The following is a 12,091-nucleotide window of genomic DNA, read 5'->3' as shown; positions in this document are numbered from 1 at the left end:
GATCTGAAATCTTAATGGTGCTAATGGGGAGGCTTTCCTAGCTGGCTGCATGTCAGGGGTATGACACCTTCAGGCTTCAGTGGAATGGCAGGATCTTGCATACCCTCCATGGCAAAAAGTCTGGGGGCCCTTCCACTTTCCCTCTCCTTCCTGCAGCTTTTGCATTCTGGGTGGAGCCTGGCTCCCGTGGCTGGGTCCCAGTAGTCTGGTAGGGCCACTGGTGCTGCCAACAGCCTTGTTGGGACAGTACTCATTGCCTGGTCATTGCTGCAGGGCCCTGGCAGCTGTTGCCATTGCATGGGGAGACTTTGTCAGTAGGGGCTGAGTGACATCCCAAAGGAGTGCTGGTGTCTCCCCTGAGGCCTGTGCTCACTTTGGGTGTCTTGCTCAGATGTCGTGCCCAGAGGAATCAGCTGCCCTGGCAGATGAGGACCTGTTTGACTTCCTCCTGAAGGATGATGCTCTCTGCCCTGAAATCCCAGGGGAGGAGAACAGTCTTCTGGAAGACTGGGGCCTGCCAGACCCTGAGGTGAGTTCTTCAGGAGGAATTGCTGCTGGGTTGTGGGGAGATTTGGCTCCCTGCTTATTAAAAGCTTTTTCTCTGCAGCTCCTGAACAAGGAGATGGATGACTTCATCAGCTCCCTGCTGAGCCCCTTTGAAGATGAACCAGGCACGCTGCAGGGTTATTCACCTGCTGACAGTGACAGCAGCATTTCTGAGGATCAGAATCTGTCCCATAGCCCTGGCAGTGACTTTGCCAGCAGCCCTTGGAGCTCAGACATTGTGCAGTTTGATCATAACTATTCCCTCCATTGGGATTGGCCTGTGCTTGAAAGTGTGAGGTCTGAAATGGCAGAAGATGTTTCCATTGACCTTGGTAAGTGATGTGTGTGGGCTCTTTCTGTCCTGGCTACAGGCAGAAAAGCAGTCCCACATAGGGGTTTTTGGGGAGGTGCCAGGCAGCAATGGAGGAAGCTGAGTTTGGTGGCTTTCTACTGCCATAAAATTGTGGTTTTGTGCTACTCAAAGCTGGCTGGTCGAGTGCTGCCTCACTGAGGCCCGAAGCTTGACTCTCCTTTCCTTCCCCAGAGACATGGACAGGTTTGGAAGGCACAAGCAAGGCACTGGAACAGAGCTCCAGTTTCCTCATTGCTGTTGCTGTGGATGCTGGACCCCAGCTTGTGCCCAGAGCCACTGTGCAGGTACTGACTGCCATGCCTTAGGAAGCATGTGGTCCCCAGCCTTTGCTTCTGCTCACATTTCCCCTTCTCTCCTGGCTTGGCTTCTGTGAGGGATATCTCAGAGGAAAGTGTGATGCTGCTTTGGGAGAGCTGATCCTGGTTCTGTAGGCTTTCTGCATGCCCTCTCTACCCTGGGGTGGACTCCCTTTGCATTCTCAGTGGGCATATTTTTGCTGTTTTCTAGTCTGACTTCCCAGAGCTGGTCCTGACACAGGAGGAGAGGCAGTTCCTGGAGAAAGAAGGTGTTTCATTACTAACCTGTCTGCCACTGACCAAAGTGAGTCCTCACTACAGCCTGTCACTCCCAAACAGACTTAAACTATTCAAACCCTTCAGCCAGAGTAGGGGTCAAAAATGCAGGATGGTGCTTTGGTGAGAGCATTAGCACCCAGGTGCTGCGTTCAGGGCAGCATGCAGCAGGGTTTGGTGTCTTCCTCCTCCCTTTGAGGCCCGGGGGTGCCCACATGCACAGCAGCCTCTGCTTTGCTAGTCAGGTAGATACAAAGAGCAGCAAGACCTGGCTGCTGTCAGTCTCCCCACTTATGACTGCTTGCAGGAGGCAGTTACACCACAAGTGCCTTTTTCTTCCTGCTTGCCTCATGTCTTATGAGCTGTGTGCTTTTCATCTCCCTTAGGTGTGCCTCACTCTTCTGCTACGTTGGGGAAGCTGCTGGCCTCATCAGCAGGCTAGAGTTTGCCTTGCAGCTCGTGCAGTTCGTTCAGTGGCGTGGGAGGGACAGAGGACAAAAGCACATGGGTTGCTGCCTTTCTAAGCAGGGCTGAGCACTGAGATGTATGCAGGATTTGTGAGGGCTGGATTGCCAATGCCCTGGGGTGGCTGCTAATGAGAAATGGCCCTTGTAGGCTGAAGAGCGGCTTCTGAAGAAAGTGCATCAAAAGATCCGAAATAAGCAGTCAGCCCAGGATAGTTGTCGCGGGAAGAAGATCTATGTGGACGGCCTGGAAAACAGGTATGGGCATGCAGCAGCCATGCTGTGCTGCTGCTGGGGCCTTGCCACCCTGGGCAGAAAGCGAGGCTGACCCCTGTAGTCTTCTCAAGAGGCTCAGAAGCTCAGGGCATATCCTGCCCTGCTCTCTTAAGCTTGGAGATGGCCCAGAGCTTGCTCCGTTTGAGCCAGGTACTGGCCTGCCAGGTTCAGCATGTTCTCCAGGTTAGGCCAGTTTGTAATACAGCCCGGTGTCGCTGATCTGCAGGGCTGGCGTGCTGCTAGGAGCAAGCATCCTTAGGGATTAATCTGGTGCTTCAATGCAGGGCTGAGCAGGGCTTACCCCTCCCCAAACCTGGTGTGAGATGTCATTCTCTGGGCTTTGCTCCAGCTGGTGCCAGGTAGACCCCAGGAGCGCTTGTAGCTGCCCCAGCCACCCAGAGTTGGTGGCTGATTCCCCGAGGGAGAGACTCTGGTGAAGTCCCTGCTGTTGACTAACAAAATCTCTCTGTTTTTTCCCCGTGCTGTTCATCTTTCCTGGGAAGGGTGGCAGCCTGCATGGCTCAGAACCACGAGCTGCAGAAGAAGGTGCAGCTGCTGCAGAAGCAGAACATGTGAGTTCTCATTGTTGGACATGGCATCTGGTGGGGAAGGTTGTTCCTTTTCTTAGGATTGTGGTCTGTCCCTGGCTGCAAAGGGGCAAGAGGGGAATGCAGCTCTTGGTTCAGCTGCTGTGTTAACCTGCGTTGCCTGTTCTCCTGCAGGTCACTGCTTGAGCAGCTGTGGAAACTGCAGGCCTTGGTGAGACAGTCTGCCACCAAAACTACCACAGCAAGCACCTGCATCATGGTGAGTGGCTTCAGCCCCAGTGTCTGTGAAGGGGTTTCTGCTGTCCCTGTAAGTCTGGGAGAGAGGTGTTTATTGCACCCAGTGATGCCTATCCATGTCCTTTGCTGAGGGCTTTGCTGATCTTTCTGTTTTCAGTCCTGGTTCTGTCCTTCTGCCTCATTCTCTCCCCCAGCCTCTACTCATTTGGGAGCAGAGCGCTACCGCCAGAACTCAGAGGTGAGTGCCCAGGGGCTGAGGTGTGGTTCCAGGTGAAGTGCTGCCCTCTGGGGCAGAGCACCTTCCTTGGAGACAGCCTGAACTCTGGGGTGCCTCCAACCTAGCAGCCCCTTGCCTGGGATGACCACTTGGTTTGGCTTTGCTGTTTCGCCCCAGCTCTGGACTCTTCCTCAGTCCTGTTGTGGAGGCCCACCTGAGGGCAGGGCCCTGGGCCAAGGACAGTACCAGAACTGGACGTATCCAGTCCCTCTTGGAGCACAAGCTGTGCTTGTGCCTGGTGGCTGTGCAGCATCCTCTCCCTGCCTCCCCAGGAGGGGGCAGTTCTAGTTGAATGGTTTGTTCCCCTCTTGTGGGCTCTGTGGTGGTCCATGCTCAGAGCAGGACCATGAGAGTTTGGTGTGTCCCGCTCTCAAGGTGGGAATGACAAGGCTGGCTCTACCTCTCTTGCAGTGCTGTCATGGCAGATCCGCGAGTTCCCAAACCAGGTTAGGCAGGCAGCACCTGATGTGCAGGAGGAAGCTGCACTGGAGAGGCTCAGCCCAGAGCCTGAGGACCCCTCGTTGTTGGGCAGCCTCAATCAGTCATGGGAAGAGGGACAGAGTCCACCCAAGCCCAGTCCCAGATCTGCTTTCAACAGCAACTCATCCTCTGACCCTCTGGCAGCAGCAGGCTCTGAGCTGGGCCCTCCCCAGCCTCAGGAGCAACACTCCCAGAATGACCCTTTGCACATGGCGGTGCCAGCAGTGCAGAAAGCCAAGAGGCAGGAGTGGGTGGAACGCACTGCCAGCATTGTCATCCAACAGCACCATGCTGATGAGATGTGACTGCCCCCTCCTTCTGCCTGTTGGGGTGACACCAAGCACCCTGCCGGGTAGGGACAAGCAGAGCTGTGTTAACAGATAATCTATCAAAGCAGATGCTTTTGAATACTCCTGATTGCTGGCAGCTCAGAGGATTTACCAGGGAGGAATCATTTTAAGGATGACCTGATTTCACACTCTGCTCTGTATGCCCATAGCAGGACCCTATCTGAGGTGAGGTAAGAAATTGTGGGAACTTTGCTATGGCTGCTGATGTGGCCTGGAGCCCGGGGTGTGTCCCGTGGCTTGTGGGGACAGGTTGCGGCATATGGAGGGTGAAGGTGGTTGAGCCTGAGGTGCCCATACTTGGTCTGATTGGAGGCAGGTGGTGATGAATGCTGCTGCCCTGCTTCTTCCCTGCCCGAGTGGTGATGAACAGGCTGGGTCTTGTGCTTCTTACCATGTCTGGTGGCCGCAAGCATCTGTCCCTTGTCCCTTTCCTTTAATCCTGCAGTGTTGCCTGATTTCTGGGTGTGAGATGGAGAGCTGACCTTCAGTGCCCTGGCAGGGAGTGGTCCTGCCATTGTGACAGACCCTGTGTTTCCTCTGTTCCTGCTAGGTGTTGAGCCACGGGCACAGCTCCTGGCCTGGCTAGAGAAGGTGCTGTGGAGTCCCTCCCAAGCCATGTGTACTGCTTCCCTTCATAGGGGCTGAGCCTTTCATCTCCCACAGCCCTGGGAGCGGGGCTTCTGGTCCATGCCTCAGGGAGAGAAGGCATGCCTTGAACTGGACTGCTGAGGGGGCATGGAACAGAGAACAGCAGAGCTGTTTGCTCTTCTGAAGGCTTTCCTGGCTGCAGGCTGGTTTCAAAGCTATGTCCTCATGTGTCCAAGCTTTGCTGTGCTGGCTGGTGAGGCAGTCAGCTGGCTCTGGTTGCACCCCAGGTCTGTGGAGAAACACTTTGAGCTGGCAAAGTGGTCTTTCCTGGAATGCAGCTTAGCGGTACTTGTTGAACATCTCTCCTTGTCCTACTTCAGATCTACACTGGTGAGGACATTTCCTTATTAATGATGTGTAAATAAATATTAATGATGCATAAATAAAACGTGCCCTCTGTGCAACTGGGCCCTCCGTGGTTGTTTTGGTGCAGGGCTGGTCTGGCCAGTGGAGGCTAGGCGCTGTGCCAGGGGCTGGGAGCATTGTGAGAGGAACCCAGTGGAGGCTGGGGTGTGACCCCCCTTGCAGCCTAATGAAGGGGAGTGGGTGCTGCCTTCCTTTCCCATGGCTGCAGCTGTGCAGAGAGGCTTGTTGAGTTTGCTGGGCAGTGCTCTGCTCTCACCCCTCTTCAAGGGTGTGCCAACACCCTTGAAACACTTTTGGAGACAAATGGATGTTGTGAGCACCCAGCACCCATGTGTGACCTGTGCATGCTGAAGCTGCTGGTGCAATGGAAGCGAGCAGCTTCCCTTGTAGGAAGCGTGAGGAGCTAGTGTCTGTCACCACTGCTGCTTTCATAACAGGGAACTGCACAATTGCAGGAAACGGCGCAGAGCCAGGGTGGTGAAGCAGTCCAGCCCCTTCAGTGGGGGACTGCAGGGAGGACTCTATCTGCTGGGTGGTTGCTAAATCAGGGCTGTGCCCTGTGTTTGTTTGGGATCACTGGATCCACGAGAGGCACTAGCAGACTCTGAGCTCAGACTGCTGAATCCAGCACAGGGTTTGGGGGCATGGGAACCCAATGAGGTGATGGGTGCAAGCAGCACTGTGCTTGCAACCCACCCAGGAAGCAAAGGGTGCTTGTGCAAACAGATGAGATGTAAAATTGAGCACTGTGTCTCTGCCCGTGGAGGAGAGACAGCCACAGAGTGGCTCACCCATGGGCCATGTCTCAGGACAGGCAACGGCATGCTTGTAACAGGATCAAGTTGCAGCTCTGCTCTGCCCAGGTAGGGAAGCCTGTGAGCATCCCCAGGGAACCACTGAACCTTTTTTCCCAGGAGCCGTGTGGTGGCAGGAAGGTCTAGGACCCTGTCCTTGCTTTTGTTTCATTTTTTGCAGTTCAAGGCCAGGGTGCATAATGCCACTGATGTCACCTGGAGTCCCTGGCCCAGCGCTAATTAATATCTGTACGAGTCATCTGAAATAAAACACAGTGGTGGTGCCAGCAACACAGGGAGTGGCCACTGGTGCTGATGTTTGGCCGGGGTGATGGGGTCAGCACCATGCTCTGCAGCAGTCTGGCTTGCTTGGCCAAATGTCAGGAGGGGAGATAGCTCTGGGAGAGCAGGCAGGGAGCCAGGCAAGCACAGCGGGCTCTTCGCTCCTGCCGCTAGGCACTGCCCGCACAAGCCAGCACAGCCCTTCCATGTGGAAAGACTGTGGCAGAGGCTGGGATATCTCAGAGCCCAGAGCTGGTCCCGGTACTGCACTGGGAGTTTTGGGGACGGTTGCTTTGCGATCTCAGGCTGTGCTGTCCCAGGGCTGCTATTTTTCATCGCTTTCTGTGTTCTTACACCAGTCCAACAGCGAGTGGCTCTGAGCCAGCAACAGGAAGGAAGCCCAGCCTGGGCCTCACGCCTTGGGTTAAGGGGGAGTGATGATAAAAATGCCCAGAATGAGTCCTTTGGCTGAGGAGGCTCATACCTTGTTTCCATCAGGCAGAGGAACAGGAGGAGACTGGTATTTCTGTGACCCTCCTCCTCCTTGCTGCAGACCGTTCATGACATCTTTTTTCCTTGCATGCTGCAGGGATCAGAGCACATGCCATCTGTGCATCGTGCACTGCCTGCACATACACACGGCCCCCACATTCTGGCTTAGGTTGATGTTAACAGTCCCTGCTTGCCCTTCCAGCTGCATTCCCTCTGTTATTCCTGAGGTCGACCCACATCCCATGTGTGTCCCCTGTCAGGTGCCTGCATCAGCAGCATGGGAGCATGCCAATGGACCAGAAACACAAGCCTTTCAGGGCAAAATATTCTGCTCAGCCCTTGGTAAGTCCCATACAAGTGTTGCCGAATGGAAACCCTCTCTTTTTTTGCTTGTTGACTCGCTTAGTGTCAGTAGTGCCATTTCCCTTCCATGGTAGCAGCTTATATTGAAAGTTTTTGAAAGTATGAAATGAAATTTGTCTCCTATTGCTGGCTGTGTGGCTGGTACAAAACACCTCCTGCTCACAGCTTTAAAGGAATCGGGGTTTCTCGGTGAGGTGAGAATTTCAGTCAGGAGCAGAAGTAAGACATATCCTCCTTTCCAAGGGAAACCTAAACCCCATGTTAGCATCCATCCTATTTTTATCTGCTAGTACTGTTACCGAAATCCGGAATAAAACTCCTTAACAGCAATGAGAAGTTAAGAAGCAGGCACTCCTTTATTGCAGTGCTGGGCACACAGGGGATCACTCCACCTAGTGTGTGCACCTGTCTGATTTAATCATGCAGGTTAAATATACACCTGTCATACATATTCACTAGATTCCTGGGAAATATCATGCATAATCATCAATTGTCCGAAAGATCATTAGCATATGTAAATGTCCTTTTACGCAGGCGTAGTGAAGTCTCTGGTGGTCTTCATAAGCCCTCTGGTGGTCTTCCATAGTCTTCCTCACTTTGTCCGATAGTTGACCTCTCTTATACGATTCTGCGCAGTACGATTTTGCCATCAAGTATTAGATTTACATAAAAGTACATTCTATGTTAATTCTTAAATTTAACATTTCTAGTGATTGGCCCCCAGTTACATCACCTTATCAATATTCTTATACTATAACATTCATTGGTTAATCTTACCTATTCCACTAACTGGTCTTTTGATCAAAGTAGGGTTTCTAAACCACAAAGCTAAGGTCCATAACGATCTTTCTCTTTGTTCATTAAAACAAAACACTACAATCTAACAAATCTATCTAAATTTCTATGGTTAACCGATCTAAGACAATACTTATTCTTTTTATGATTGCTTACAGCACATTTTGTATGTTCCTAGGTTTCTATAACTATTGCGAGCTTCAAACTCCTATATTCTACAGTCTTTTCCCTTTTAACCAAACCTAACTTATGTAAAATTCTAATTTCTATCAAATATTGGTAACAGTACCAGCTGCTGGATATTGGTGGAAACAGAAAATCTAGCAGAAATCTGAGCGCCTGGTTAAAAAAGAAGCTGGAAATACAGTGATGGAGCTACCACCTTCCCCCAGCTCTAAAAACTGGGCACCTCATTCACAGGGCTGCAGAACCCCCAAGGGAGCTGGTTGTGTCAGGACTGCTTTGACAAGGTGTCTGAGGTAGAAAGCAGAGAGGTTGGGCTGGGATGCCAGAAAAGAAAAAAAAGCTGGTGCCAGATGCATCCTTCCCCTCTTCTCTTTCCCTGGCCACATGCTGTGTAGCAGGGGCTTGGCTGGAGACCCCCACATGTGCATTGCTCAGGGGACACGGCCACGCCAAGGGGGTCTCTTGGGGCAGGCTGTTGTGTGGATTGTCCAGCTCATAGTTCACAAATTATTTTCACCATGTCTAGTGCACACAGGTGACTCATGGGGGGTTACAAAAGCAACCCAGCCTTGGATTGCCTTGAGGCCCTGTCTCTCTGCAGAGAGGACTCACAGGGAGCTGTGTAGACAGCTTAGCCCTGGGTTGTCTGATAAACCCTAAACTAAACAGAGCAGTGGCTGCACCATTCAAAGAACCAAAACCTGAACTGAGCCTTGAAATCCCTTAACAAATAGTATGCCCCGAGTCTCAATCCAACTACTATTCAGTTGCCTGAGGAAGCAAGGTTAAAAAAAAAGCTGGAGGGTTTCAGCTTCAGTTTCAAATGACAAGCTTGTGTATTCAATCACAGACCAGCAAAGGAAAGATAAGGGGAAACTCCATTCAGATATACATAATCCATTTAGGCATATATCATAATCCACTCAGACATAGTGTCCTGGTTTCAGCTGGGATAGAATTAACTGTCTTCCTAGTAGCTGGTACAGTGCTATGTTTTGAGTTCAGTATGCAAGGAATGTTGATAACACTGATGTTTTCAGTTGTTGCTCAGTAGTGTTTAGACTAAAGTCAAGGATTTTTCAGCTTCTCATGCCCAGCCAGCAAGAAAGCTGGAGGGGCACAAGAAGTTGGCACAGGACACAGCCAGGGCACCTGACCCAAACTGGCCAACAGGGTATTCCATACCATGTGACGTCCCATCTAGTATAGGAACTGGGAAGTGGGGGCAGGGAATCACCGCTGGGGGACTAGCTGGGTGTTGGTCGGCAGGTGGTGAGTAATTGCCCTGCGCATCATTTGTACATTGCAATCCTTTTATTACTACTGTTGTCATTTTATTAGTGTTATTGTTATCATTATTAGTTTCTTCTTTTCTGTTCTATTAAACTGTTCTTATCTCAACCCAGGAGTTTTACTTTTTTTCCCCCAATTTTCTCCGCCATCCCACTGGGTGGGGGGGGAGTGAGTGAGCAGCTGCGTGGTGCTTAGTTGCTGGCTGGGGTTAAACCACGACAATAGTCATACACCCCATTCCACAAGTCAGGGGATAAAAACTCTAAGATTCAGGTTGGAAATGGGGGAGTCTGTAAGGGAAGTTCAAATAAATCATTTGCTTGAACCTTGCAGTTAAATCCTTTTCCGTCACGTTAATTTGGCGTAGTCGGCAGGATACAATGGAGGAACTATTGCAGAAACATGGTTGTAAACTTTCTCCTGCAGACAAGGAGAAGGCGAAGAAGTTGTGGAGAAGTAAAGAGAAAGTGGTGGCATGGGTAGAGCAGTGTAGGAAGGTACAAAAGAAAAAGAAAAATGGGAAAGGTAAAGGTATCCTGTGCACTAGTTTTGGAGCATGTCTAACTTGTGCACAGGAGGAGGCACTGAAATCTGAGATGGCAAAAATAAAGGGTGCAGCCGATCTCATTGAAGCTACAAAATGCAGGGCATTAGAAACTGAAGTCGAAGTGACCAAAACTGCTTTAGAGGCAGAATGGAAGATAAGTGTGGCCTTGAGTGTTCATAATGGACAACTGGAGGTTGAAAATGTGTTTTTGAAAGATGAATTAAATTCTGAAAGGGAGAAGAACAGAAAATTACTAGAAAAATTAAATTTGTTATCAAACGTTCCAACTCCCTCTCCCACCCAAGTCAGGAATCTAGTTATGTGTGCCAATCCTGACACTTGGGACGGGGATATCTGGGGTGACCCAGATGATGAATCTGATGGGGCAAGTAATATTGAAATTCAACCCCTCATCAAAATGGAGGTACAGTCAAGGGCCAGGAACGATCGAAATTTAACTACAACCCTAACCACCCCATGGTTGGGACCTGAGCTCACACAAATGCAAGAGAAATTTTCACGCAAGCTGGGGGAAAGTGAAACTGAGTATTTATGGTGTGTGTCATTGAATGGAGGGGAACGAGTCTTGTTGAGCAAGGAGGAAGCTAAGGGATATTGGGGTCCTGGTGTATTCCTTTGTATTGGTTTTGTTTGGCAAGGTTTTGGTAGCGGGGGGGGGGGTTACAGGGGTGGCTTCTGTAAGAAGCTGCTGGAAGCTTCCCCTGTGTTCGAGAGAGAGCGAGCCCATACTAGCCGGCTCTAAGACGGACCCGCCGCTGGCCAAGGCCGAGCCAATCAGCGATAGTGGTAATGCCTCTGTGATAACATTTTTAAGAAGGAAAAAAAAGTGGGACGGGGAGAAACTGCCGCCGGAGTGAGGAGTGAGAACATGTAAGAGAAACAAGCCTGCGGACACCAAGGTCAGTGAAGAAGGAGGGGGAGGAGATGCTCCAGGCGCCGGAGCGAAGATTCCCCTGCAGCCCGTGGTGAAGACCCTGGTGAGGCAGGCTGTCCCCCTGCAGTCCAGGGAGGTCCACGGTGGAGCAGATATCCACCTGTAGCCTGTGGAGGACCCCACGCCGGAGCAGGTGGGTTCCCGAAGGAGGCTGTGACCCCGTGGGAACCCCGCGCTGGAGCAGGTTCCTGGCAGGACCTGCGGATCTGTGGAGAGACGAGCCCACGGAGCAGGTTTTCTGGCAGGACTTGTGACCCCGTGGGGGACCCGCGCTGGAGCAGTGTGCTCCTGAAGGACTGCACACCGTGGAATGGCCCACGTTGGAGGAGTTCGTGGAGGACTGTCTCCCGTGGGTGGGACCCCACGCTAGAGCAGGGGAAGAGTGTGATCAGCCCTCGTCCTGAGGAGGTGAAGCGGCAGAAAATAACGTGTGATGACCATAAACCCCATCCCTGTCCCCCTGTGCCGCTGGGGGGGCTTGGTGGTGAAATCCGGGAGTGTAGTTGTGCCCGGGAAGAAGGGAGGGGTGGTGGGAAGGTGTTCTGAGATTTCGTTTTATTTCTCATTACCTTGATCTGGTTGATTTGTAATAAATTGAGTTAATTTTCCCAAACTGAGTCTGTTTTGCACGTGACGGTAATAGTGAATGATCTCTCCTGTCCTTATCTCGACCCGCGAGCCTTTTGTTATATTTTCTCTCCCCTATCCAGCTGAGGATGGGGGAGTGATAGAACGGCTTTGGTGGGCACCTGGTGTTCAGCCAGGGTCAACCCGTCACATCCTTGATCAGGGTCCCGTGGAGAACCAACCCTTGATGCTCAGAGTTGCCTATTGGGCAGGGGGACTAGATTCTAGAGAGCGAGGTGAACCTCTGACTATTAAAACAGCTGGATTATCTAGGCTGGCTGAATCAGTGCAAAACGCTGCCTGTATACAAGCTATGTACAAGCGCGGGGAGCAGGGTATTCCCCTTGCTGCTCCGGTTGATCTGGTCCAACTTAAACCATTAATTAGAGGTCTCCCTGACGTCTTGAAAATTTATGTGCAAAATCTAAAATAAAAAATTATACGGACAATTGATCATAATGCATGCAACTCCAACCGGCGACAACAGCCTGTTTTAACATGGGGGGAATTATTACAAGAAATAGTGATTTATGGTAGAGAGATGGGCTGGTTAGAGGAAGGTTCAGATTCACAGCGCCGAGTCCAACAGGCATGATTTTTTGAGGAGAATAACTCTCGTC

At 51.3% G+C, this 12,091-nt stretch overlaps 1 protein-coding gene across 1 annotated transcript; it reads left to right on the top strand.

Annotated features, from left to right (window-relative positions):
* Positions 1-387: 387 nt before the first annotated feature.
* On the top strand, positions 388-4,278 carry LOC126035405 (cyclic AMP-responsive element-binding protein 3-like). Its single transcript, XM_049793968.1, has 9 exons — positions 388-529; positions 608-878; positions 1,091-1,203; positions 1,427-1,519; positions 2,107-2,213; positions 2,735-2,803; positions 2,954-3,040; positions 3,175-3,254; positions 3,705-4,278. Exons 1-9 carry the CDS (start codon positions 392-394, stop codon positions 4,076-4,078), a joined length of 1,332 nt encoding a protein of 443 aa, XP_049649925.1. The 5' UTR covers positions 388-391; the 3' UTR covers positions 4,079-4,278.
* Positions 4,279-12,091: the final 7,813 nt, after the last annotated feature.

This window comes from Accipiter gentilis, chromosome W, assembly GCF_929443795.1.
Source record: "Accipiter gentilis chromosome W, bAccGen1.1, whole genome shotgun sequence".
NCBI lineage: Eukaryota > Metazoa > Chordata > Aves > Accipitriformes > Accipitridae > Astur > Astur gentilis.
The sequence above is the reverse complement of the archived record's forward strand: the minus strand, read 5'-3'. Positions and strand labels throughout refer to the sequence as shown.

Excerpts from the sequence above, each read along its gene's own strand:
- LOC126035405 (XM_049793968.1), top strand. The coding sequence starts at position 392 with ATGTCGTGCCCAGAGGAATCAGCTGCCCTGGCAGATGAGGACCTGTTT. Across the intron at positions 2,214-2,734 it reads GTGGACGGCCTGGAAAACAG|GGTGGCAGCCTGCATGGCTC; the intron begins GTATGGGCATGC and ends TTTCCTGGGAAG. Across the intron at positions 2,804-2,953 it reads CTGCTGCAGAAGCAGAACAT|GTCACTGCTTGAGCAGCTGT; the intron begins GTGAGTTCTCAT and ends GTTCTCCTGCAG.